Consider the following 26,847-nt stretch of genomic DNA (forward strand, 5'->3'; position numbering starts at 1 on the left):
AATAGAGCAGCGTACCGACCTCTCAGGCTGCTCACACATCGATCTTAAGTTGTCGCTGTTGCGCTCACGCCGTAATACAGTATTAGATGCGGTTAAAGTCAGACACGAAAAATTAAATAAATTTTACATGAATAAGTGATGCTTAGCCTGGTGGGGGAGGGAAACCTGGCCTAATAAGCACTGGAGGAAACTCTGTCAAGATCGTCAACACTCATTTATCTTAATGCTGCTGAAACATGTAAACGTAAAAGCATTATATCCACTGCTACCTTTTAAACTCAGTAACTTATGCTGTAACTGCACCTTGCCCTGCCTGCTCCTCCTTGCTGCTGCCGGCTGTGATCACAAGCGACAACATAGTAGTTCCCTCTGCTTCTTCGGAAACAGCGCAAAAAATAAAATAAAATAAAAACTTGGGATCTTGTAGGCGTGGCGGTGGGATTTCAGCCGTGGCGGGCCGCCACGGCTACGCCTATGTAAAGAAAACCCTGGGGGTCACACCATTAGGACAGTGGGAGGATTAAACATACAAAGGGAAGGTGCCTGATGCACATAGAGGGGCAGAGAGTTCCAGAGTTTGGGGGCAGCGTGTGAGAAGACATGCGCACCCCGAGATTTATAGCGAACCTTTGGAACAATTAGCAGGAGCTGAACGAAGGGCACGAGTGGGTGTGTAGAGGTGCAGCAGGTCGGCCAGGTAAGAGGGTGAAGGGCAGTTAAAAGCCTTGTAGACAAACAGCAGGATTTTGAATTTAATCTAAATTTGACCGGGAGCCAGTGTGTCTGCAAGAATGGGAGAGATATGTGCGTCTGTTGGTGTTGGTTAACAATCTGGCAGCAGCATTTTGAACCTTTTGTAGTGTGCCGAAGTCTTCATCTCTTTCAGCATGGGCTCTAGCAAGTCCAAGGTATGCTTTTTTGTGCATGGGCTTTAGGAGAGGTTTTCTTCTTGGACAATACCCATGCATGCCATTCCTCTGCAGTGTGTGCCGTATGATGTCACAGAAAAGGGTCACTCCAGTGTGGCTTTCTACTGCGTTAGCTAACTGCAATGAACTTGCATGGATATTTTCTTCAACCCTTCTCTTCAGAAGACACTCCTGTCAAGATGTTAACTTCCATGGACGGATGTCTTTGTAAGATGGCTGGATTTACATCTTTCTTAAAATCTTGGATCCTTTTGCTACAGTATTTTGACTGATTTGGGAAGCTTTGCTGATTTTCTTGTAGCCCTCACCCTTTCTCAAATTTTGTGACACTTCTCTTCCATGTGCTGACAGCATGAAATGGGTAGGGCTTTTCTTTGTTAAAGGCCCCATGTGTGAAATCCATTGAAATCACGAGGAAAAAATGCGACTCTTCAGCGCCATGCAGTTCAGAGAAAGTATTGCAGCTACGGTGGCTCACTCATGAGTTTGACTGTATAATCAATTTCCAACCTGTCTAGCCTAACCCACACAAAGCTTAAAACAAGCTACTCAACCTCTTTAAAAAGCATTTATAATTATGACTGTTTATCAATCTACCAGTTCTGAAGGAAGCAAGCTAGTTCTGTTGGATCTTGAAGCGGTCACAATTCACACACGGAGGAAGGGTGACATCAGATGTGAGATATTGTGTTCCCCTGAAATATTCTGTCCCCCATGTTGGGAGATCGCACTTCTGGCTATTTTCACACCATTTGTGATAAACTTTTATGAGAAAATAATGTAATGTAATAATGTTATGCTTGTGATTTTTTATCTGTATTTCCTCCTAAAAACAATAAAAAAGATACAGTAAATACATTCTTGTTCACTCTTTTGCAGCAAGCTTATTTATCATTTTTGAAAGTTATATAAAAGGATGTAATCTCACTCAGTTTAACCATCTTTTATTTGAGGTAGTTGAATTAGCAGACTTAATGCTCCCAGGGCGCACTGCTTCCTTCTGCTTGTTCTTTCAGATTACAGTCATAGTCCAAATGGGTAACGTGGAGCTCGTATGTCCCTAAACAGCTACTGTATTTTAAGATGGTGGATGACCATGGAGCGTCCACCACAGTTTATATATTAAGAAATGTATAATTTCAAGTTGAGAGGATTATTCAGAATTGATGTTGGTGAGAAATATTAGTGAAAAGGGACAAGTTTGTGAACTGGAAACAGGACAGGTAAAAATATTACACACTGGGCCTTTAAGTAATGCCCTTTTATAGTCACCTGTCTGCTGGACACATCTTAAATGAATCGTTAGACTCACCTGTAATTGAATGCCTGTTAATTCTAATTTTGTAGTTTTAAGTGTGGCTTTTCTCCTAAGACTACAATTGGGGTGTACTCATTTTTCCACCAGGTGCTTGATTGGATTTGTTAGGAAAATCACGTTTTTGTGTGTGAGCAAATTAACTAATCAAGCTTGCAATCAATGGCGCACATTTGTGGGAGTATTTTGTAGTATGGTATCTCATATAAAATTTTATTCTGAAAGGAAACTAAATGTTTCCTAACAAATATAGTGAGGTTTACTCATTTATGCTGAGCACTGTATATTATTGCTGTTAAGCAAAAACCTTATCTATGATTAGTAACGGGCTGCTCTCCAGTCTGGGAAAATCAAATGAGTGTGTATCATCTGCAAAGATTCTGATTGAAAGATTTAATCTTTCTTGGAGGACACCAAAATGATTTTTGGCTCAAATGAGCAGAAAGACTAGACTTAGTGGTCTAAAGGCTCCGACTCTGTCTGTGATGTTTACCTTCCTTTTATACAAGACAGTTTTATGGTTATTTATGAGTTCATCATAGATGATTGCAACGTTCTCTCTGACTTCTTTAATTACCTAATTTTTTTCCTATTTAATGCTGTCTGTCTCTAGGCCCCCTCGAGATCTCGACACAAAAGCGCGTGTCAAAATCGGAGATCAGGTAAAGTTTTGTTCCTTTAAAAGATTAATGTTTGCGCTGGATAAACCGTTGTTTCATTTTCTGCTTCTTGTGTCCAGAATGTAGTAGTGGAGGCAGATGACTTGGAACAGATTGAGGAGCTTGGGAGGGGAGCTTATGGTGTGGTGGAAAAGATGAGACATGTGCCCAGTGGTGTCATCATGGCTGTGAAGGTAGACAAGCATGCTTCTCTTCTGGTTTATATTAAAGTGACGGTGTGTATTTTCCCTTGCGATAGGGGGCAGTACATACCTAAATTATTGCAAGCAAGCATTATTTTTTTGTTCAAGTAAGACCTTACCAACGATGGCCATTAGGGTCAAATATTGCTGGGAGTGCAACCTCCAGCAAAGTAACAAGAACATCAGATTCCCTTTCATCACTTGCAATGAGTGAAGAGGTAAATGTGTAAAAGAACGTTTATTAATGCTGAAATTTTGTAACCATTTGTTACAAATCAGTAAATGTATTTTGTCCGCTTGGGCTTCCATAGAAGGAAACATGGCAATATGGCGTCACCCAGAGACTTAGGGTGTTTCTCAGTGTCAAGGTGCCTGACCTTGCGAGAGAATGTCTTGAGAGGCCAGGCAGCTTGCTTACAAGGACACGGTCCTTCCTTGGTCAAAGAAAACGGTTAAATGGAACAGACTTGCATCAGGTGACCACAGCTTCTACGGCGGTCACATAACGTCACGTGACACAGGAGATAACTTTGTTCTACACGTATGAGTTTCAATATAAATATATAACTAGCCTTTTACTTTTTAAATAATGTATATGTTTCCTCAAATTAAATATATAAGTGAGTTACTACCCGCTAGCCACCGAAGCTGCAACTACTAAGCAACTAACCAACCGTGGATAACTTCTTTGGATCTAAAAAAGAAAAAAACATTTTAAATTAGTTGACTTACTTTTAAACTTGAAGTAGCTGCCGGCTTCTTATCCGCTATCCTTTTGAAAATACCGCTGTCTATTCTGGCTAATTTTTGCCTAAGGCTAGGCTACAAGACAACTCCTGTGTATCCTTGTTCAGCTAGCTAAACGGCTAACAAACAGAGAACACACATCTTAGGTGTGTTCTTGCTGTGTCTTGTTTCTAATTCCATGCTATCGTTCTTTTTTAAAACACAGAAACGGTTTTGTTACCTGTTGTTTCGCTACGTTTCGCCTGCGGCTGCAGACTTCCTCAAGTTGACAACGTCCTCTGCTGCAGACTTCCTCAAGTCAACAACGTCCTCTGCTGCCCGCAGACAAACGGAGAAGGAAGCGTTTGTCTGCGGGCAGCAGAGGACGTTGTCGACTGGAGGAAGTCTGCAGCCGCAGGCGAAACGTAGCGAAAAAACAGGTAACGAAACCGTTTCTGTGTTTTAAAACAGAACACGCGCCTTGGTAGAACATGAGCATTGGAACACGTCTTGGCAGCTTCTGATGATGTATCTCCTAGGCAACCGGGGTGGGACCAAGACATCAAGGCGAGGTTCCTTGGCATTGAGAGACTCTTTGACCTGCTCCCATGTAGTTTAGAACAGATTTTTATGGTTATATGTTATGAAACCGCTAATATTTTTCAACAACTGGGTATCTTTTAATTCATTTACAACAACATTTCGATTGATATTTCTAGAGATTAATGGTAAAAACTACACATTGTCACTCTAATGCAGTGTTTCATGCTTATGTCTGCAGCGAATTCGTGCTACAGTCAACACTCTAGAACAGAAGAGGCTTCTGATGGACTTGGACATCTCCATGAGGACAGTGGACTGCTTCTACACCGTGACTTTTTATGGTGCCCTCTTCAGAGAGGTAAAAACCAGTTTATAAATCCCATTTCTGCCACAGCCATTTTCCAGTAGAAGTATTTATGTTAATAATGTTTCAGGGTGATGTTTGGATCTGTATGGAATTGATGGACACGTCTCTGGATAAGTTCTATAAGAAGGTCATTGAGAAGGGCAAAACCATTCCTGAGGACATCTTGGGCAAAATCACAGTAGCAGTAAGTTGTGTTTCTCATAGGATTATCAAGTCATTTTACATTTAGCTTGTAGAGCTTAGATCTATTTTTGATTATACCCACATAATATTTGACATAAATACAAATTTGCGCACAGCAGACTCTACCATGTTGTTGTAAGACTTTTCAAGACTTTACAACAAAATGTTGTAAGACTTTGCAGAGTTAACATTTTGTTGTCATGGTGACATTGTCAGAGCCATGGAGGTGCTCTGCAGTATTAGGTGTACCTCAGGGGCAGTTGCACTGGATTGGCAGACTGGGGTGGGGGGCCCCCCTATTTAAAAAGGGGGCCGCAGGGTGTGTTCCAAGTACAGGGGGATCACTCTCCTGAGCCTCCCTGGTACGGTCTGTTCAGTTCCGAACAGGAAGGTCCATCAGATAGTCAAACCTTGGATCCAGGAGGAACAATGTGGTTTTGTGGGAGTTCAACCAACCAATTTACTGCCACTTACACATTAGGGTCGGTATGGTCAAGGGAGGATAGCGTCAGTTCTGTCTCGAACAGCGGTGTCATTTCTCTGAGTTGTTGGAGAGGATGCGCAACTTGTAGCAATTCCAGTGAGCCAGTCAAGCTGGTTTGTGGGTCGGATCCAGCGCACATGAGCTCTAGAACCGGATGACAGGTGTCTCTGTCTCAGCTCAGCGGGTCAGTCAAGCTGGTTTCTGGGTTGGAACCTGAGCAGAACTGCCGTGGACCTTCAGGAGAGGATTATGTGCAGCTTTTAAAATTACCAGCTCGACTGGCTCACTGGTGTCTGGGTCAATCCAGCTCACAGAATTCCACATGACCTCTAGAACCAGATCAAAGGCATCTCTCTCCCTCTCTCTAAGCACTAAACTACATTACGTGAATGGATATTAACGAGTACGAGACTGCTGACAGACACTCATTGATTTATTATTGTCAAGTAATAATATTATATTAACTGACTAATACTATTTTAATTGTCTGGTACATGATAGCAATCTGTACAATATTGTGATGTTAGCACACGAGTTTAAGCTAACATCGTTAACTCACAAGACACCTGCTGCTCCCCCGTTGCTTTTCCTCACATTGCAGCACAATCTCTCTGCTTTTTCTGATCGTTTCTCCCTTTGGTTTGTCTCTGCTCTGTGGGACGTGCAGCAAACCCATAACTTTATGGTTTTGGTCCATCATAGGTATAATTATCAAGTTTCCTCTGTGTCAGAGCCAGCATTAGAATCCATATTTTTCCCCGGATTAAGCTAATGCGACTCCCTCAGCTGACGTCACTAGGTTTAGCAAAAAAAAAAAAAAAAAAATCAATTTTCTCAAAAAATGACCCTAAAAGCCCAAATAATGTATGTATGTTGAAAAAACAAACATTTAAACAAGTTTCTATTATGTTTCTCTAAATATTGGTTCATGGGAGTCTCTAACTTGCAATTTGCTCCTTAATTTCAAATGGAATTTCTAAAACGTGGAACCTTTGTCATTGCACGATATCCGGGTACGCCGATTTCCCCCACAGATCACAACATGCCCTATAGGTTAAAAAAAAAATGTAAGTCGCTTTGGGTAAAAGCGTCTGCTAAGCACAGAAACATAAAACATAAACATATATATGTGTGTGTGTATATATATGTATATAAAGTTGTGGTCAGAGGTTTACATACACTTGTAAAAAATATAATATAATGGCTCTACTGAGTGTCCCGTTATTTCTAAAACTCTGATTTTTCTCTGATAGAGTGATTGGAACAGATACTTCTTTGTCACAAAAAACATTCATGAAGTTTGGTTCTTTAATGTCTTTATTATGGGTTAACAGAGAAAAGTGATCACATTTGCTGGGTCACAAATATACATACAGCAGTGCTAATATTTGGTTACATGTCCCTTAGCCATTTTCACTTCAATTAGACGCTTTTGGTAGTCATCCACAAGTTTCTGGCAAGCTTCTGGTTGAATCTTTGACCACTCCTCTTGACAGAATTGGTGAAGTTCAGTTAAATTTGATGGCTTTCTGACATGGACTTGTTTCTTCAGCACTGTCCACATGTTTTCAATGGGGTTTAAGTCAGGACTTTGGGAAGGCCATTCTAAAACCCTTATTCTAGCCTGATTTAGCCATTCCTTTACCACTTTTGATGTGTTTGGGGTCATTGTCCTGTTGGAACACCCAACTGCGCCCAAGACCCAACCTTCGTGCTGATGATTTTAGGTTATGTTGAAGAATGTGAAGATAATCCTCCTTCTTCATTATCCCATTTACTCTCTGTAAAGCACCAGTTCCACTGGCAGCAAAACAGCCCCACAGCATAATATTCCCACCACCATGCTTGACTGTAGGCATGGTGTTCTTGGGGTTAAATGCCTCACCTTTTCTCCTCCAAACATATTGCTGGGCATTGTGGCCAAAAAGCTCGATTTTCGTTTCGTCTGACCACAGAACTTTCCTCCAGAAGGTCTTATCTTTGTCCATGTGATCAGCAGCAAACTTCAGTCGAGCCTTAAGGTGCCGCTTTTGGAGCAAGGGCTTCCTTCTTGCACGGCAGCCTCTCAGTCCATGGAGATGCAAAACACGTTTGACTGTGGACAATGACACCTGTGTTCCAGCAGCTTCTAATTCTTGGCAGATCTGCTTTTTGGTGATTCTTGGTTCACTCTTTACCCTCCTGACCAATTTTCTCTCAGCAGCAGGTGATAGCTTGCGTTTTCGTCCTGATCTTGGCAGTGATGAAACAGTGCCATGCACCTTATACTTACAAACAATTGTTTGCACTGTTGCTCTTGGGACCTGCAGCTGCTTTGAAATGGCCCCAAGTGACTTTCCTGACTTGTTCAAGTCAATAATTCGCTTTTTCAGATCCATGCTGAGCTGCTTTGACTTTCCCATTGTAGCGTTTCTGGGCGTTTGTATCCAATGAGCCCTATTTACCTGGCCTAAGAGAAGTCACCAGCTGTAGTCACTCATAATCACTCACAAGAAGTTAAGAGGCCATGCTATGAAGCTCAGTTCACTGACACGTTTCTAAGTCACCAAAATTGCTAGATCATGTTGCTGTATGTATATTTGTGACCCAGCAAATGTGATCACTTTTCTCTGTTAACCCATAATAAAGACATTAAAGAACCGAACTTCATGAATGTTTTTTGTGACAAAGAAGTATCTGTTCCAATCACTCTATCAGAGAAAAATCAGAGTTTTAGAAATAACGGGACACTCAGTAGAGCCATTATATTATATTTTTTACAAGTGTATGTAAACTTCTGACCACAACTGTATGTGTGTGTATATATATGTATATGTATATATATATATATATATGCTTCCAATTGGTAAAACCATTAGATAGCATGGGATGAACTTCCACTGTTATGCTGACGATACTCAGTTATATAGGTCCTTCTCAAATAATTAGCATATTGTGATAAAGTTCATTATTATTATTACTGCTGCAGATTTTGCAGCTGTTCTTACTCTGAATTCAGCTCCATATGATTCTACTGATGCATTTACTGTAGTTGAGGGATCACTTTTTGCGCTTGATTCATCCTGCCTGGCTGGTATGAATATTGTCGCTCCATTAAAATCAAGTCGAAAGAAATCCAAGCCAGTTTATTTATATAGCCCCAAATCACGACAAGAGTCGTCTCAAGGCACTTCACATAATAAACATTCCAATACAGGCCATTTCATTAAGCCAAATCAGTAAAAAGTTTCCTATATAAGGAACCCAGCAGATTGCATCAAGTCACTAAATAGTGTCAGAGTCTTTACAGCAATCTTCATACTAAGCAAGCATGTAGCGACAGTGGAGAGGAAAACTCCCTTTTAACAGGAAGAAACCTCCAGAGGATCCTGGCTCAGTATAAGCAGCCATCCTCCATGACTCACTGGAGATGGAGAAGACAGAGCAGACACACACACACACATAACATATACACCAAGAAGTGTTTCTATGGTTACATTGTGATTTCTTAGTAAATATTCTATTTGGTGAGATAAACTTTATTGTATTTATCCTAGTGAATCTATAATTAAACGGGTAAACTAGTGGTAGCACATTCATTGTCAAAGAAAGTAAAAAGTTATTATCAGGAGAGGGAGAATGTTTAAGTGGTTAGCAGCAGTGTTCAAGACGATGGCCCCCTCCATGAGGCCACCACAGCTCAGCAGAACATTGTTGTTGCTTCTTCTGGAGAGAAAAACACTTAAGAGAAAAAATAAAGTTAACAGCTGAAATAGCAAGAAATAATACAGTTAAAGAGCAGATTGTAGAAGAAAGTAGTCGAGTGTGGAAAGTGGTCAGTGTGTCATCCAGCGGTCTAAGCCTATAGCAGCATAACTACAGAGATAACTCTGGATAACCTAGTCTTTTAGATGAAGGCATGTTGGAGGCAGGGCAAGGGAGAGCCGTCTTTACCGACTGTACACTCCACCTCCCTCTACTCCCCCACTTGTCCAGATCTGGGCTAACATCAGATTTTAACCATAAGCCCTATCAAATAAAAATATTTTAAGCCTAGTCCTAAAAGTAGACAAAGTGTCTGCCTCACTGACTAAAGTTGGGAGTTGGTTCCACTAGAGAGGAGCCTGATAGCTAAAAGATCTGCCTACCATCTTATTTTTAGATATTCTGGGAACCACCAGTAAACCTGCAGTCTGAGAGCAAAGTGCTCGGTTAGGAACATATGGAACAATCAGATCACTGATGTATGATGGAGCTTGATTATTAAGAGTTTTATATGTGAGGAGGAGGATCTTAAGCCTCTGGAGGTAGGCGTTGCAGATTTGCAGAAGTTAAAACCTACCTACGTGGTTACTCCATATACGTACTTCATGAGCATTTTTTAACTCCGAAGTACCCCTGAAGGTCTTAGTTGTTCGTCCTTTTATCAAAACTTATTTTGAGCCTGAGAGGGTTAAAATCTGTTCTAAATTTAACAGGCAACCTATGCAGGGAAGCTAAAACAGGATACATATGATCTCTCTTTTTAACTACATTCTGTGGACTTCCTGAGAGTAATGAATTACAGTAATCCAGTCTTGATGTAATAAATGCATGAACTTGTTTTCAGCATCACTCCTGGAAAGGATGCTTCTAATCTTAGCAATATTCCGAAGGTGGAAAAAGGAAGTCCCACAAACCTGTTTAATGTGGGATTTGAATGGCATGTCCTTGTCGAAAATAACACCAAGGTTCCTTACTTTGTTCTCGGAGACTAATTTAATGCCGTTCAGGTCAGGTGATTGACTATGCAATTTCCTTTTCTGATTTTCAGGTCCAAAGATGAGAACTTCAGTCTTGTCTTGATTTAAAGGCAGAAAGTTTAGAGTCATCCAATTTTTTATGTCTTCAAGACTAGCCCGTAATCTACGTAACTGATTAGGTTGATCAGGGTTAATGGATAAATGCAGGTCCTTCTCAAAAAATGTGCATATTGTGATGAAGTTCATTATTGTCTGTAATGTACTGATAAACATTAGACTTTTTATTAAATTTTTTTAATTCAGCACATTCATTGAGCAGTTACATTTGTTGTATTCTTTCAGATTTCACAACATTACAACAACAATGCTCAAATGGAGTAGGCTGAAGCAAAGAAGCTTATGTGCACCTACCCCACATTACAATATTATACTATTTACAATATTAGACTTTTTGACAGTAAATGTTTTGTTAATAAACCTTTCATGCATATTTTGTTATTCAATTTTATATTTTGTACAGTTTTTTATAGAACAACACATAGTCAGAACAAAACCAAGAAGCTTTTCCATCACATATTCTCAACATATTTCTCAATAACAGTCACCTTATAGTGTCTTTTAAATAGTAGTAAACTAGTAGCACTCTGTAAGTTGTCAACTAAACCATTCCAAAGCTTAACACCTCTTCTGGATATGCAGTGAGTTTTGATGTGCGGGCGCATACCACCTTGAAATTATTTGATCCCCGCAAATCGTATCCACCCTCTCTATCAAAAAACAGCTGTTGAATATCGATTGGTAATTGATTCGGTCTTGCTTTGTACAAAATTAGCACTGACTTTAGGTTAACTAGATCTTCAAGTTTTAAGATTTTAGACTTCATGAAAAGTGTATTAGTATGGTCTGTGAAACCAACATTATGTACAATCCTAATAGCTTTTTTTAAGTCTAAATACTGCCTCCAAATGGCTGCTATAGGTATTACCCCAGACCTCTGCGCAGTAGCTAAGATAGGGGAGAATAAATGCGTAATACAAGATTAGTAGAGCTTTGTGGTCCAGAAGGAATTTACATTTTCTCATAATTGCAATGTTCTTTGCCAATTTCTTTTGTATGCTATGTATATGAGATCTCCAGCTGATATTTTGAGTAAGAATCACTCCCAGAAATCGATACTCATTTACCTTTTCCATTTCATTGTTGTCCATTTTGATTCTGATGTCAGTGTCTTGAGTTTGTTTACCAAACAGCATCATTTTTGTTTTTGATATATTTAAAGATAATTTGTTTTTGTTAAACCAGTCTAAGTTTTTCTAATTCTGCTGTCATCTCTGTCACAAGTAATTGTAGATCTTTACCTGAACATAATATTGTAGTTTCATCAGCAAATAAGATTATTTTGAGTTTTGATAATACCCTGCATATATCATTTATATATAGAAGAAACAGTATTGGTCCTAAGACTGAACCTTGAGGGACTCCACAATTTGTATTTCTGAGTCTTGACCTGTGATCATTTATCTGTACGTATTGCTGTCTGTCGGTTAAGTAAGATTTCACCAAGTTATATGCAATCCCCCTAATCCCATTTTGTTGCAATTTATTTAAAAGTATTTAATGGTCTACTATATCAAAGGCCTTTTGGAGGTCTATAAATATGCCAATAGAATACATTTTACGATCCAATTTTTCGGTTACCTCTTCTATGAGATCTATCAGTGCAAGAGCAGTTGATCTATTTTGTCTAAATCTATATTCATATTGACTATTATTAAGTTGTATTTTTCAATGAAACCGTTCATGTTTTCCACATACAGTTTTTCCAGTACCTTTGATAACTGAGGAAGAATAGAGATCGGCCGATAGTTAGTGATCTGATGTTTTTCTCCACTTTTATAGACTGGAGTGACTTTTGCTGTTTTCATCAGTTTGGGAAACTCTCTGCTTATAAAAGATACATTGCAGATATGGGTTAAAAGTGTTGCCATATTAAGTATTACCTGTTTTATTATAGTCATGTCAAGATCATCGCAATCAGTAGACTTTTTATTTTTACAATTATTGACTATTTTGATCATTTCATTTTCATTTGTTGGTGATAGAAATAAAGAGTGTGCATTATTATATGTATTTGTACTGTCAACGTCACTATTTGATTTTGATACTTTCATATATATTAGATTCATTACACACAACTGAAGTAGTTCAAGCCTTTTATTGTTTCTAATATTGATGATTTTGGCGTACAGCTCATGAAAACCCAAAATTCCTATCTCAAAAAATTAGCATATCATGAAAAGGCTCTCTAAACGAGCTATTAACCTAATCATCTGAATCAATTAATTTACTCTAAACACCTGCAAAAGATTCCTGAGGCTTTTAAAAACTCCCAGCCTGGTTCATTAGTCAAAACCGCAATCATGGGTAAGACTGCCGACCTGACTGCTGTCCAAAAGGCCATCAGTGACACCCTCAAGCAAGAAAGTAAGACAGAAATAAATTTCTGAACGAATAGGCTGAAGGGTGTTCCTTCTGTGAGTTTACACACTTAAACAGTTTATCATCTTTTCTGCTCCGCAACAGAAGGTCAACAGTTCAGTTTTCACCAAATAAGGTCACTTCCCCTAACCTGTACTGGAACATTTTAGTAGCATTATGTGTATCTGTTTTCTGCTTCTCATTTACATCTACTTCAGACATACGTTTCCTGTTATTCTACTCTGAACATTAACTTTATCACAAGTTATGCTCAAGTCTGGTTGTTACTATAGCAACCTGTGTCCAGCACGCTTGCTGTCTGGAGGGCCGTTTCTGCTATTCTGCAACATTTCTTATTCCATCCTTCAGTTCTTTTTAAAACACAGAAAAGGTTTATTTACTTGCAACTTTTCGTTTGTGGCTGCAAACATCAGGCTGACGCCGATGGTGGCGTCACTTCCCTCGTTTATCCGCGGGCGGCAGGGAACGTTGTCGCCCTCTGCTGCCCGCTCTCCCCCTCCAATGATGCAGTCCCATGCACGGTCCAACGTGTAAACTCCATCGTCCCTGTTCATGGTCCCACATCCACGTCTCCTTACCTCGATTGCTTCTTTTATCCATCTTTTTATTTTTGTTGTTCGGTGTTTATGATCCTTGTGTTGTCCCAGTCCATTATATGGTTTTCTCTTGTGCAGTGATCTGTTATGGCTGACGTCTTTATTGTGCTTTCTGCTTCTTCTTTTGCTGTTCTTTTGTGTTTTCGACTTGCCTCTTTCTCGCACTCCTCTCTATGTTCTATTGTTCGTGTGTTGAGTTGGCGTCCGGTTTCTCCTATGTATGTTTTATTGCAGAGTTTGCATGGGATTTCGGAAACGACTCCACATTTAGTCCAGCTGGTATCTTGTCTTTTGGATGTACTAGTCTGTTTCTAACTGTTTTGTATGATTTTGTTGGTGTATTTATGTTGTGTTTTTTCATTGTTGCTCCTATTTTCTGTTATGCCTTTGATGTATGGTAGGGTTATCACTGGTTTTGGTTCTTGTCTTTCTGGGTTTCTGGTTCTTTGCTTTGGTTGTTCTTTCCATTCCTTAATTTTAGTTCTAAATCTGGGTTTTGTAAACACATCAGTTTCTTTCAGCATGTAATTACTAGTTCTCTTTTCAAATATCCCCTGAATGTTTGTTGGCAGAGTACCTAAATTGGCTTTATACATGCTTTGCTAGATTTTCCAGTCTTTTAAATCATGAAATTTCAGTAATTTATATTTAATAAACAATGGGTTCGATAGATCTCTACAGCCACTATAATTGATGATTCTTAGAGCTCTTTTCTGTAAAATAAATAAGGGTTGTGTATAGTTTTTGTATGTTGCTCCCCAGATTTCTACACAATAAGTCAAGTATGGACCAATCAGTGAATTGTACAATGCCAACAAACCAGAATTAGTCAGTAAAAACTTGACTCTATGTAATACTCCTAAGGATTTGGCAATTTTACCTTTTATGTAACTAATATGGGATTTCCATGTCAAGTCTTCATCAATAAGAACTCCAAGAAATTTAGTTTCTTTTACTCTTTGAATTTCAATCCCATCTATTTCCAATGACACATCACTTTTCTTTTTATCATTAAACAGTATAACATTTGTTTTATTAAGATTCAGTGTCTATTTATATCAAACCAGTTTTTAATTTTAGTCAGTTCATCATTTATCACTTAAGCCACCTCCTCAATATTTAATCCTGAGTAAAACAGTGTTGTATCATCTGCAAATAGAATGGTACCGAGTGTCTTAGATACATTTACCAAGTCGTTAATAAACAAAATGAACAGTTTTGGTCCGAGGACCGACCCTTGTGGCACTCCACAATAATTTCACATAGTTTTGATTTATGGTCCTTTATCTGAACAAACTGTTTCCTTTTTTCTAAATAAGTTTTAACCCATTGATGAGCCACACCTCTTATTCCATACTGACTTAATTTTCGAAGTAACCTTGAATGATCAATGACGTCAAAAGCTTTTTTCAAATCAATGAAAACACTAACAAAGTAATTTTTATTGTCAATTGCTGTTGATATTTTATCCGTTAATTCCATTATTCCATTGCTTTGGAATGTTTAGTTCTAAACCCATATTGTTCATTGTTTAAAATATTATTTTTTTCGATGAATTTATCCAACCTTGATACAAATACTTTTCCCAATATTTTAACCACAGGCCATATCAAATAAAAATGTTTTAAGCCTAGTCTTAAAAGTAGACAAGGTGTCTGCCTCATGTACTAAAGTTGGGAGTTGGTTCCACAGGAGAGGAGCCTGATAACTAAAAGATCTGCCTGCCATCCTATTTTTAGATATTCAGGGAACCACCAGTAGACCTGCAGTCTGAGAGCGAAGTGCTCGGTTAGGAACATATGGAACAATCAGGTCACTGATGTATGATGGAGCTTAATTATTAAGAGCTTTATATGTGAGAAGAAGGATCTTATAATCTATTTTAAATTTAACAGGCAGCCAATGTAGGGAAACTAAGACAGGAGAGATATGATCTCTCTTTTAATTCTCATCAGAACTCTAGTTACAGCATTTTGGACAAGCTGAAGTCTTTTAACTACATTCTGTGGACTTCCTGGTAGTAATGAATTACAGTAATCCAGTCTTGATGTAATAAATGCATGAACTAGTTTTTCAGCATCACTCCTGGAAAGGATGCTTCTAATCTTAGCAATATTCCGAAGGTTGAAAAAGGAAATCCTACAAGCCTGTTTAATGTGTGATTTGAATGACATGTCCCAGTCAAAGATAACACCAAGGTTCTTTACTTTGTTCTCAGAGACTAATTTAATGCCGTTTAAAATTTCTTGTTCTGTATTCATGTAAAGATTCTAATCTCAGCTTGATCTCAAATGATGAATTACTGATTTTTTATATACAAAATGTGTATATGAATGTTTAATGTTAGTCCGAAATAAAGATATTCATTAATTCCGTCATTCATTAAAACTTGTTATCTCAACATTTAACCCAATTTCGTTTGAATCTGCTCCTCAGATTGTCAAGGCATTAGAGCATCTGCATCATAACCTGGCAGTGATACACAGAGGTAAACAAGTAGGTCACTGAATGGCCGGTTGCTACTGGTAATGTTGAATTGTTCCAATTTCACTGACATTTCCTGGTAATGTTCACCTCTAGATGTAAAGCCCTCCAACGTCCTGATCAACACAGAGGGGCAAGTCAAAATGTGTGATTTTGGCATCAGTGGCCACCTGGTGGATTCTGTGGCCAAAACGATGGATGCTGGCTGTAAGCCCTACATGGCTGTGAGTAGGGGGAGTCCTGGACCCAGCTAGTTTAGATTTACTTTAATCAAGAAGGATTCAGAATTATGGTCAAATGTAGACTTTTTAACTTTTTTTTTTATTTATTTTTATTATTATTGATTTAAACAACATATGTTGTGTTGCTGATTCTTTATCTTTCAGCCTGAGCGGATCAACCCGGACCTTAACCAGAAAGGTTATAGTGTGAAGTCAGACATCTGGAGTCTTGGTATCACTATGGTGAGCACACTTATCTTTGTTTCTTTGATCTTCTACCTACACAATGTAGTAATATATACCATGGAGGAAAATAGAGAAACCAGCAAAGGCAAAAACCATTGTAAGGGTCAGAAATGATTCAAAGTTTGGGATCCAGCGTGAATCCATGACAAGTGGGCTAATGCTAATATTAGCAGGTAGCATGTTCACGATCATGTGGTGGCCGGAAAAACACGTTGATCATGTTCATGTTAAACTAAGAATTAATAAACTCCACAAATGGAAGAACAATCTCCACCATCCTATTTATTTGTAGATGGCTGCAGCCTGCAACTGTATGAGGCTGACCCTGAGCAACGTGACTCCAGGTAGTTGCTGCGAGTCAGCCTCATACTGCTGCTTTTCTGTGGCAGTATGTAATTTTCTATCTTTGAATAGAATAGAAAAAATGCTATCTTTGTATTTTTGTAGAAATTAAATGTCATTAGCATTTCCAGTGGTAATGATCTGTATGTTAATTAAATATACTAATTTCTATTTATCATAGTTTAACTGTAGATGTATTTAGATAGCCTTGTTAATCTTCATCATTTTCCTGTATAAATCGTTGGTTGTGTGTGTGTATGTGTGTGTGTGTGTGTGTGTGTGTGTCTGTGTGTGTGTGTGTGTGTGTGTGTGTATATATGGGACTGGATTTAAAATTGTTATGTAATTAAGTAGAGGCTTTGTAATTAATTAATCTTGATTAATCACATTTAATTGTTCATGAAAATTTGCCACGAAACTATTTTTTTTTAATTAAAAGTATTGAGGCAGAGAATCAAATGTTAGACATGGATATTGTTTTTGTAAATTCAAGCTCTTAATTTCTGGAAAAAAAAAAAATAACAATGCTTTTTAATTATTCAAATGTCACTATGTGATATGAAACAAAACTCCACTAAACTAAAATTCATATTTGCAAATAGAAAACACCTGCAAAGGGTTCCTGAACCTTTAAATGAAGAAGAAGAAAATATCATTTCTATAGCGCCTCTCAAGATAAAAATCACGAGGCGCTTCACAAAAACAAAAAAATAAAAAAATTGTAAAAATATAAAAAAGCATTTCGAAAATGTTTAAAAATATATTTAAAATGAGCAAGAATAAGCAATTGCGATTTAAAAGAAAAAATGTTAAGAAAGAGAGAGAGTGAACAGGAAAGAGGGAAATCAGTGGATCCTGAGGAAGGTGGAATAGGTGGGGAGAGCAGAATAAAGAGAGAGAGGTGAAGAAGGTCATACAAAAGCCAGCTTGAACAAGTGAGTCTTCAGCTGCTTTTTAAAGGAGACCACTGAGTCCACTGATCTCAGGCTCAGGGGGAGAGAGGTCCAGAGTCTGGGGGCCACAGCAGCAGATGATCTGTCACCTTTGACCTTTAGCCTGGTGCTGCACAACCAGTAGGCTTTGATCGCTGGACCTCAGGGACCTGCTGGGGGTGTAGGGACTAAGAAGATCACCAATGTATGATGGTGCTTGTCCATGTAAGGCCCTATAGACCAGAACCAGGATCTTGAAATGAACCCTGAAGTTGACTGGCAGCCAGTGAAGCTGGAGGAGAAGTGGGGTGATGTGGGTGTGTTTGGAGGACTTGGTCAGAAGCCGAGCACAGGCCTTCTGAACCACCTGTAGACGGTTCAGGGAGGTTCTGCTCAGACACGTGAAAAGAGAGTTGCAGTAGTCTAAGCGTGAGGAGATGAAGGTGTGGAGAACAGTCTCAAGTTCAGAGCGGGACAGAATGGGACTCAGCTTAGCAACGTTCCTGAGATGGAAGAAGGAAGAGCCAACAAGAGAACTGACATGAGAATCCAGGGTGAGAGCTGGGTCAAAGGTCACGCCAAGATTCCTGACAGAAGGTTTGTGTGAGAAGCAAGCTGACCAAGAGAGTCTCTGACTTTGGGAACCAGCTTGTCTGGGGCACAGATGAGGATCTCAGTCTTATCTTCATTCAGCTGAAGAAAGCTCCCACCATCCAGGTTTTGATAGAGTCTAAGCAGGTGTGTAACAGCTGCAGCTTAGACATCTCATGGGGCTTAAAGGAGATGTACAGTTGGATGTCATCTGCATAAAGGTGGTATCCAGCTAGATAGCAACCCTTGAGGACCAGTGCTGCCCACCTTGCTGAAAAAATTGTAGAACATAATGGTTACGTTCTCTACATAACTCAGTGAGGTTCACAGCAGTGTTAAATAAAATTCTTCTTTGGTCTGTTGTAGCACACAGTTTAAGGAGATCCTTCCAACTAGTAGCCATCACCCTCTGGGACATTGGTACCTGTGCATCAATTATTTTTTTCAAATATTGTTTTTTCATACCACCATCATTATGAATTTGAACGAGTTCTCACTTTTGCAATAAATGTTTAATTATATCACAAAAAATATAAAAAAAAACTCAAAAATATTTCTATAGTGTGTGTGTGTGTGTGTGTGTGTGTGTGTCTACAGATGTACATGTGAGTGATGCCTAATTAATTTACCCACTGGTCACTTTAAATTCAGGATTAAGAGCTGTTTTAAGTTAAACGATGAGGACAGATTCAGCCACAGCAACAGTCTGTTGGAACATATCTTTCCACGAGTTGCAAGAGCAAGTTGAAATGTTTGTGTCTGTATGCATACTGAGCATTCAACATGCTGGAAGTGACAGAGCTCCATGATTTGCTGCCTTCAAAAAAGCTACTTTTGCTGTCGGCTTTTCCCATCAGGTATCAACAAAGCAAATCTCAAGTCTCCAATAATCCCGTTTACCTCTAACAGTCACAGATGTAGTGTCAGGCTTTATAGTGCAACTACTGCATATTTAATTATGAACAATAAGATGTGATGATTCCATATAAATATGAAATATCAACCTGATTGATCTTTGAATGTTTATTCAGAAGAATTTAGGATTTTTTGCTTATTCAGGGACCAGAAACACACTTCGTATTAATTCAGGCAGAGTCAAGTATATAGTTAAAAATGAACTTTATTTTCTAAACTAATTATAATACATGACAAGCTATGAATAATGATATGTGATGGAGTGTATGTGTGGTGCTGTTTATTAGAACCTTTGTATCTGAAAGAGATTGTGAATTCTGGGTGCAAAGGAATTTTGGTCTGCTATAAACTAGAGAGTTGATTATTCATTAAACAGCATCAGACACCAGTATGCAGGTCCACGATACCCTTGTATGGGTTGCTCCCGGCGGTTCGGAGGTTTGCGGTCAGAGTGGTGAGGTCACTGGACGTCGAGACCACGATCCTTAGAGAGTAGTAGCTTCCCCTGAGTTCAGCTTTCCCGGCCATGAGATGCAACCTGGGGTCTGCAGATTAGGTGTCCAAGATGGATGTCTGAGAGTTGTAGTTGCTCTGGAAAGAGCTGTCTGTGATCACTTGCAGCTTCGTGGCGAGGTTTTGACATAAGGTCAAAGGATGTTGTTTTAAAAAAGGCTTCTTTCCCGATTCGGCCGAATTGAGGTGTCAACTGGAAACTGAATAACTCGGGAAGTCATCCTAGTTGTATTAATCCACCGTGTTATGACTCTGGCGAATCAGAATTTGACATGTTGTAGCTTTACCAAACATCCCTCAGAAACCTCACCTTCCAGATACAAGATGTTCTAATTCTGTGCATAAAGAGTCTTTAAACTTTATGTGATTTGACTGTAATTTGCATCTAATGAACATTGTGTATGAGTGTCGATAATGATTAACTTGTTAAATCAAACAGTACTGATCACAATATATAAATGGTACATTGTAATAACAATATTCATTTCAACTTCACTGAATTAGGCACAGATTATTCAAACATTATTATTATTATTCATATAACATCTGGTTCATTCAACCATATGATTATTTAATGATTATTTTACTTAAGTTCACTTTTTATTCAGAGTGGAATCATCAGTCTGAGATAAGAGGAAAGCTTTGTTTGGAGACGTAGGCTGACAATCTTGTCTTCATGGAATGTCAACAAGCACTGCAGTATCTTCTGGGTTGCAGAAGATAGAATATAAAATCCACCTAGTAAATGGAATTATTTCTGTAGATGGCTGGTCACTATGTAGGTCAATATGTAGGTCAGAATTGACCCTTTGTGGACGTTACACAGATCACAGCGAAGTCAAACAAAAACGTGGAGCCAGCTGACAGAGAAAGTTACGCTAATAAACGAAGAGAAATCGCCAACAGACTGCAAAACATCAGGGCTTTTACCTCTCCAGCACCGGAGCTGCGCACTGGAGCTACAGGTGTCATGAAGAGAAAATCACCCTGCCTGCTGAAGGCTCCGTCTGCCTGCTCCGGCACATGAACACACTTTGCTCAGTACAGTTGCATAACACTGGCAGGTGAGTCTGCCGTACACAGGCGCCACCAGTCTCTCCAAACACCACCAGCAGGCAAGGTGGGTTGTGTCTTCTCCAAGGAAATGATGACAGAGACTGACTGGGTGGAACTTGAACGTGCAACCTTCAGATTACGTGGCGAGCATGTTCTGTGCCTCCATTAGATCCAAAAACGGTGATCTTTATCTCATCACACCAGAGTGTAGAGTCACAGTTGTCTTCATCTCTTTCAGCATGGGCCCTAGCAAGTTCTAGGCATGTTTTTTTGAGCATGGGCTTTAGGAGAGGCTACTTTCATGGGCGATACTCATGCATGCCATTCCTCTTCAGTGTGCACCGTAGGGTGTCACAGGAGCTAGTCTAGTGTTACACAACCAGGGCGAAAACTACACTGTTCCTACAGATTCTAAAGTTCAACAATCCGACGGACTCTCCTCTCCAGAACCCCTGAATAGACCTTACCAGGGAGGGTCAAAAGTGTGATCCCTGTGTAGTTGGAACACACTCTGCGGTCCCCCTTTTTCAATAAGGGGACCACCACCCCAGTCTGCTAATCCAGTGGAACTGCCCCCGACGTCCACACGATATTGCAGAGCCGCATCACCCAACACAGCCCCACAACATTCAGAGCCTTAAGGAACTCTGGGCGAATCTCATCCAGCCTTGCCACTGAGGAGATTTTTGACCACCTCAGTGACCTCAGCCCCAGAGATTGGAGAGTCCAACCCAAAGTCCCCAGACTCTTTTTTTTTCTCACAGGAAAATGTGCCAATGGGATTGAGGAAATCTTTGAAGTTTTCCACCCACCGATCCACAACTTCCTGAGAAGAGGTCAGCAGCACACCGTCACCGCTGTAAACAGTATTGGTAGTGCACTGCTTTCCCCTCCTGAGACGCCGGATGGTGGACCAGAATTACCTGCCTCTAGAGTCCCACAGGCCAAAAAGACCCGATAGGGCTCTTTCTTCTGCTTGACAGCATCCCTAACTGCTGGTGTCCAACAGTAGGTTTGGGGGTTGCCACCACGACAGGCACCGACAACCATGTGGCCTCAGCTACGGTCAGCCGCCTCAAGAATAGAAGCACAGAACACCCGGATTTGATGTCCCCCACCTCCCTCGAGATGTGTTCAAAATTCTGTCGTAGGTGGGAATTGAAGCTGCTCCTGATAGGAGACTTTCAGGCATTCCCGGCAAACCCTCACAATACGTTTAGTCCTGCAAGGTCTGACTGGCTTCCTCCCCCACCATCGAAGCCAACTTGGTGGTCAGTTGACAGCTCTCCACCGGCTTGGAGTACATCCAACAGTCCTAGAGCACCGGTCGTTCTTGGATTCCCCAGAACTCAGATTGCCAGTCCACTTCTGCTCCGTCTATAACCTTCACTCTTTTACTCCAAAGGCCCAACAACATGAGGACTATTGACTCCGATGGTCAGTGCCACCCCAAATGTTACAACAAGGTGTGCTTTGTAGCCTACCAGTGTTATGAGTGTTAAAGAGAAAATGCCAGGGAGAGAAACAATGTTTAATATCTTTTTTTTTTCTGGAAATAACACAAAAGCATTGTTTGTACCATCTGTCAGTCAGCTGATGGTTTCACATATGAAGGGGTGTCCCCATCACTAGTGCTGCAGGAGCACATCTGCACACCGCTTAGGGCAGGCTCTTTAAACAGTTTTTATGAAGATATACATTCAAAATATCTAAAAATCTATTGTTTCTATTAAAAACATTCCAAATAATCCATAATAACCTTCTGAATATACACAAAGATCATTTCTGATATATTAAAGAGTCATTCACCCCCCTAGCATCATATCCACCCACACTTCCTGTTTGAAAAATGCACTTAAAGGAGATGTCAGCTGGTTGATCAGGAGAGCTGTGGTGCAGAGGAGGTGACTGACAGCTGACTGGGTCTTGGTACGTGGCATGTCACCTCTCTGGTGGGGAAAGAGTCTGACATGGTGTATGAGGTTGAGAGATTCCAGCTTGATACAGTCTGTTTCACCTTGATGCATGGCTCTGGCTCAGGAACCAATCTCCTTCATAGGAGTAAGTCAGTAGCCTCCCTCCGCTTACATGTGGGATTGGTCCTTACTGTCTGTGCTTATGCACCAAGCTGCAGGTCAGACTACCCACACTTTTTGGAGTCCATGGAGGGTGTGCTGGAGAGCGATGCTTCCAGGGACTTTTTTGTTCGTATAGAACACCACGGACAGGGTCCGGTGGAACCAAAAACCAGAACAATTGTTCCCTCTGTAATTCACCACTAGATGGGGTAAAAGAGTCAAATAAAAACTACCTCAACAAAATTTAAAGTGAAAGACTGTTACTATATTATATTCAGATTTTGCTTTTCTGATTGACTGGGTACATTTCTATAAATATGAAGGATTGCCTGTCCCTGATTTTCTTGGATGTCTTTGCTCTGTGAGATGGATGTTTTAGACAAATCAGTTCTGAAAGTTCAGTGTTGATCCAGGGACTGGTCGCCGGCCAGGTGTATGAAGAGTGTTTTAAATAAAAATGACGCAGAAGTATCTGATGTTGTCTCTGGTTTTCTGTAACTCCCTCAAAATCCTCTTTTCCACCTTCCTGGTTCTTGAGATCTCTGAATGGACCAAAAGTAAGCCACCAAGTCGCCTTGTATTTCAATCATCCACACTTTAGATACCCATATGCATTTAGGGGAGATTCTCTCTGCATTCACTCCCTTCTTCAGATAAGATGGGTGACACTTGGCCCTGATCTGCTTCCTATCCTATGTTCCTGTGCTAAGGCTGCAATGACCTTTGCCCTTGCCCTCTCCCTTTGAACTGCTTTTAGATGATCTAATCTGGCCTGGCTTTGCCTGTTGAGAATCTCCTTCTGACACTTCTAGCAATATAAACCTGCATAATTCAGATTTAGGTCTAAATTAGTGATTAGGTTTGTACCAGACACAGGTGAGTCATCCATATGTGTATCATTAAGTTTAAGGGACAGTTACACACTAACATTGAAATGTTCAAGGGGGGGGTCTAAAGAAGTGACAGTAAGGAGGAGGTGTCAGTAGAGGGGGAAGTTAAAGACGTGTCAGTAGGGTTTGTAAACTGAAGTACTAGAGGCTGGCCCTGGGTTTGGTTGAATGTTCCCAGAGATTAGTAACGATAGACAAATCATAACCCTCTTTTCAAAAGGTTTAGAAGAGGAATGTGTCTCCCATCTTTTTGTCAGTGTCAGGAAAGTCATTTAGAGGTATGAAAGCCATAATACACATTAGTTGGACTAAGTCCGGTAGTTCAGAAGGAGGAGGAAAGGGAAATGGCGACACTTTATTTCCAAGCATCCAGTTACCTGCACATGTTCCTCCACAAGGTCTAGTAAAGTTTGTAGGGTCTTTGCTGCAGTCTTGGGGCTCGTAAGGAAATTTAATATTACATTTTTCCACTCTCAGTTCATGCAGGTTCTTGATAAACATGCTCCTTGGGTCAGTGTAAAAATTAAGGGCAGCCATTTGCCTTGGATTTCTCATGATTTAATTGCTTTATTTAAGAAGCGCGACAAAGCGTGGAAAGTAGCAAAACTTAGCAATCTGCATGAGCATTGGACAGTTTATAGAATACTAAGGAACTTCTGTACTACCCAGACTAGGAATGCTAAAGCTAATTTTTATAAGAATGCTTTGCATAAGGATATCAATAACCCTAAGCGCTTCTGGGATAAAATTAAAGACCTGAGGGGGAAAACTAATGTTAAAATCTCACATCTGAATGTTAATGGGAGTCTTATTAATGACCCGGCTGAAATTGCTGAAGCATTCAGTAAGCACTTTGCTTCCTCTCCTCTCCTTGCCTCTGCAGAACATCATGGGTCTTACACCCTGCCTCAATGTTGCTCCAGTGGATTTTCTTTTTCTGAAATTCATTCTGAGGAAGTGCGTAAAGTTATACTGTCTCTCTCTAGTGGGAATGCTGCAGGTCCAGATGGCATAGAGAGTCGCTTTGTTAGGATAGCTGCTGATGTTCTAGCCTTACCATTATCTATTCTTTTTAATCATTCAATTAACTCATGTTCTGTTCCAAAAGCTTGGAAATGTACTAAAATAATACCACTGCATAAAGGAAACGATACATCTGAACCTAATAACTATAGACCCATTGCTATAATTAATACAGTTGTTAAAGTATTTGAAAAACTGGTTTTTATCCAACTATCTAAATACTTAGAGGATAACAACCTACTATCACAGTACCAATCGGGGTTCAGAAAAAACTTCTCGACAACTACTGCACTGCTCAAATTTTCTAATGACATCTATTCTGGTTTTGACAATAATTTCTTTGGTGGTGCGATTTTTCTTGATTTAACAAAAGCCTTTGACCTCGTCAATCACTATCTACTTTTAGATAAATTATATGCTTTTGGTCTGTCAAAGCCGTCTCTACTGTGGTTTAGTTCTTTTCTTCATCATCGTTCTCAATTTGTTTCCTTTAATGGTTCTGAATCAAACACGCGTGGTGTCATCAGAGGTGTTCCCCAAGGCTCCTCACTTGGGCCATTATTATTTTCAATTTTTATTAATGATTTACCACAGTGCTGCAGATCCTGTTCTGTTCAGTTATATGCAGATGACACAGTCTTATACTGTTCTAAGTCGAGTAAATCCGAATTACAAGAAGCTATTCAGCCTAATTTTGACGAAGTGCAGCTCTGGCTAGCGCAGAACAAACTTCTTTTAAATAAATCTAAGACTTACTCCATGCTGTTTCACAGATGTAGTACTCTATCTGACAGTGACAGGACTCTTAATCTTTATTTTTTGGATTCCTCCCCGGTTCAACCGTCTGTTAAAATGAAATATTTAGGAGTTTGGCTAGAGCCAGAGCTGTCTTTTAAATTTCACATTCACACAACATGTCTTAAGGTCACACGGTGTTTACGTATCCTTTATAACTCAATAAATTGCTTTGAACCTATTGTACGAAAGCGCATCGTCACTCAGCTTCTGTTACCGATCATTGATTATTCTGATATTTTATACCAAAACTCAACAGTTTCTAGCCTGCGGTCTCTTGATGTTGTCTATAACAGTTTGTGTTGTTTTATTTTGCGGTGTTCATTTAACACTCATCATTGTTATATGTATGATCTTCTTGGTTGGCTTCCTTTAAAAGCTAGACGACAATTTCATTGGTTGATATTTATGTTTAAGTGCATTTATTTTGATTTTCCACTTTATCTAAAAACACTTTTGGTTCCCATTGATTCCTTGTATTCCACCCGCTTAACTACTCTTCCATCATTTGTTGTTCCTCGTTTTAAAAAGGAGGTGGGTAGACTCGCCTTTTGTGTTAAAGCTCCTCAGGACTGGAATAAATTACCCACTGAATTAAGATCCATCTCAACAATTCATCAATTCTCCCGCACTGTTTATGCTTATGTAAAGCCAAGCTGTAGTTGCTTTGTTTAATCTTTACTATGATGATTTTGTGCATTCAATGGCTAACATGCTGTATTTCGTTGCCAAACTTTGTATTCAGTTGGGATACTACTTCACTTTAGGTTTATTTACAATGTAATTTCTTGCCCTTATTTCTCTTTGAGTGCCTCACAGCAGTTTTATTTAATTTAATTTGGTACATAGGTATGTATGTACATATGTACACGTGTGGGTATCTATGTATCCATGCTTATGTGTTTATATTTACGTGTGTATATATATATATATATATTTATACATATCGTTGATTTTACTATTATTTACTTTCCCTTTTTTTTTTAAGTCTGTTACAACTTTCTAACTCTGCCACCTTATTTGTTATTGGTTGTGTTGTAGGAGGACCTGCTCGAAAACGAGATGTTACATCTCAAGCAGTTTATCCTCCTGAAAAACATAAGTTAAATAAATAAAATAAATAAATAAATAATGTTAGCAAACACAGGGCGGTGATAAGTGGTGACATTTTGTGTTTCAAGCTATAATGTAGGTTTAGGATTGTGATCCAGCAAGGGTTTTTTGTGTGATGAAATCCACCTCAGGCTTTACGCCCTCGAGCCGAGCCATCTCCAATCTTACAAAATATCAAATCGGCAGAATAATGGTTGTGAGCAGCTCAGCAGTTAATCCAGGTTCCAGGAAGGTGTTGAAGGCTCTGTCTCCAGGAGGTTGTTGCAGTTAGCACCCACTCAGCAGCAGGCAAAGTCCAGGCTCCCGGTGACTTCACACAGGCCCGGCCCGGAAGGTCAAGCAAAACCAGCCTCTTGGGGAGTGCAGCAGGGCTAGTCTCCGGGAGATGTAGAAGAACCAGGATTCACACGGGCACAGATGAAA

At 39.7% G+C, this 26,847-nt stretch overlaps 1 protein-coding gene across 1 annotated transcript in view; it reads left to right on the forward strand.

Moving 5' to 3' along the window:
* Positions 1-26,847, forward strand: part of LOC107378273 (dual specificity mitogen-activated protein kinase kinase 6) — a 45,481-nt gene that overhangs the window by 17,195 nt on the left and 1,439 nt on the right. Inside the window, exons 3-9 of the mRNA XM_015948381.3 lie at positions 2,858-2,906; positions 2,984-3,097; positions 4,614-4,733; positions 4,810-4,926; positions 15,662-15,713; positions 15,806-15,933; positions 16,096-16,173. Coding sequence (XP_015803867.1) covers positions 2,858-2,906; positions 2,984-3,097; positions 4,614-4,733; positions 4,810-4,926; positions 15,662-15,713; positions 15,806-15,933; positions 16,096-16,173 — 658 coding nt within the window. The remainder of the gene's footprint in view (positions 1-2,857; positions 2,907-2,983; positions 3,098-4,613; positions 4,734-4,809; positions 4,927-15,661; positions 15,714-15,805; positions 15,934-16,095; positions 16,174-26,847) is intronic.

Source organism: Nothobranchius furzeri, chromosome 5, assembly GCF_043380555.1.
Source record: "Nothobranchius furzeri strain GRZ-AD chromosome 5, NfurGRZ-RIMD1, whole genome shotgun sequence".
NCBI classification, from domain to species: domain Eukaryota; kingdom Metazoa; phylum Chordata; class Actinopteri; order Cyprinodontiformes; family Nothobranchiidae; genus Nothobranchius; species Nothobranchius furzeri.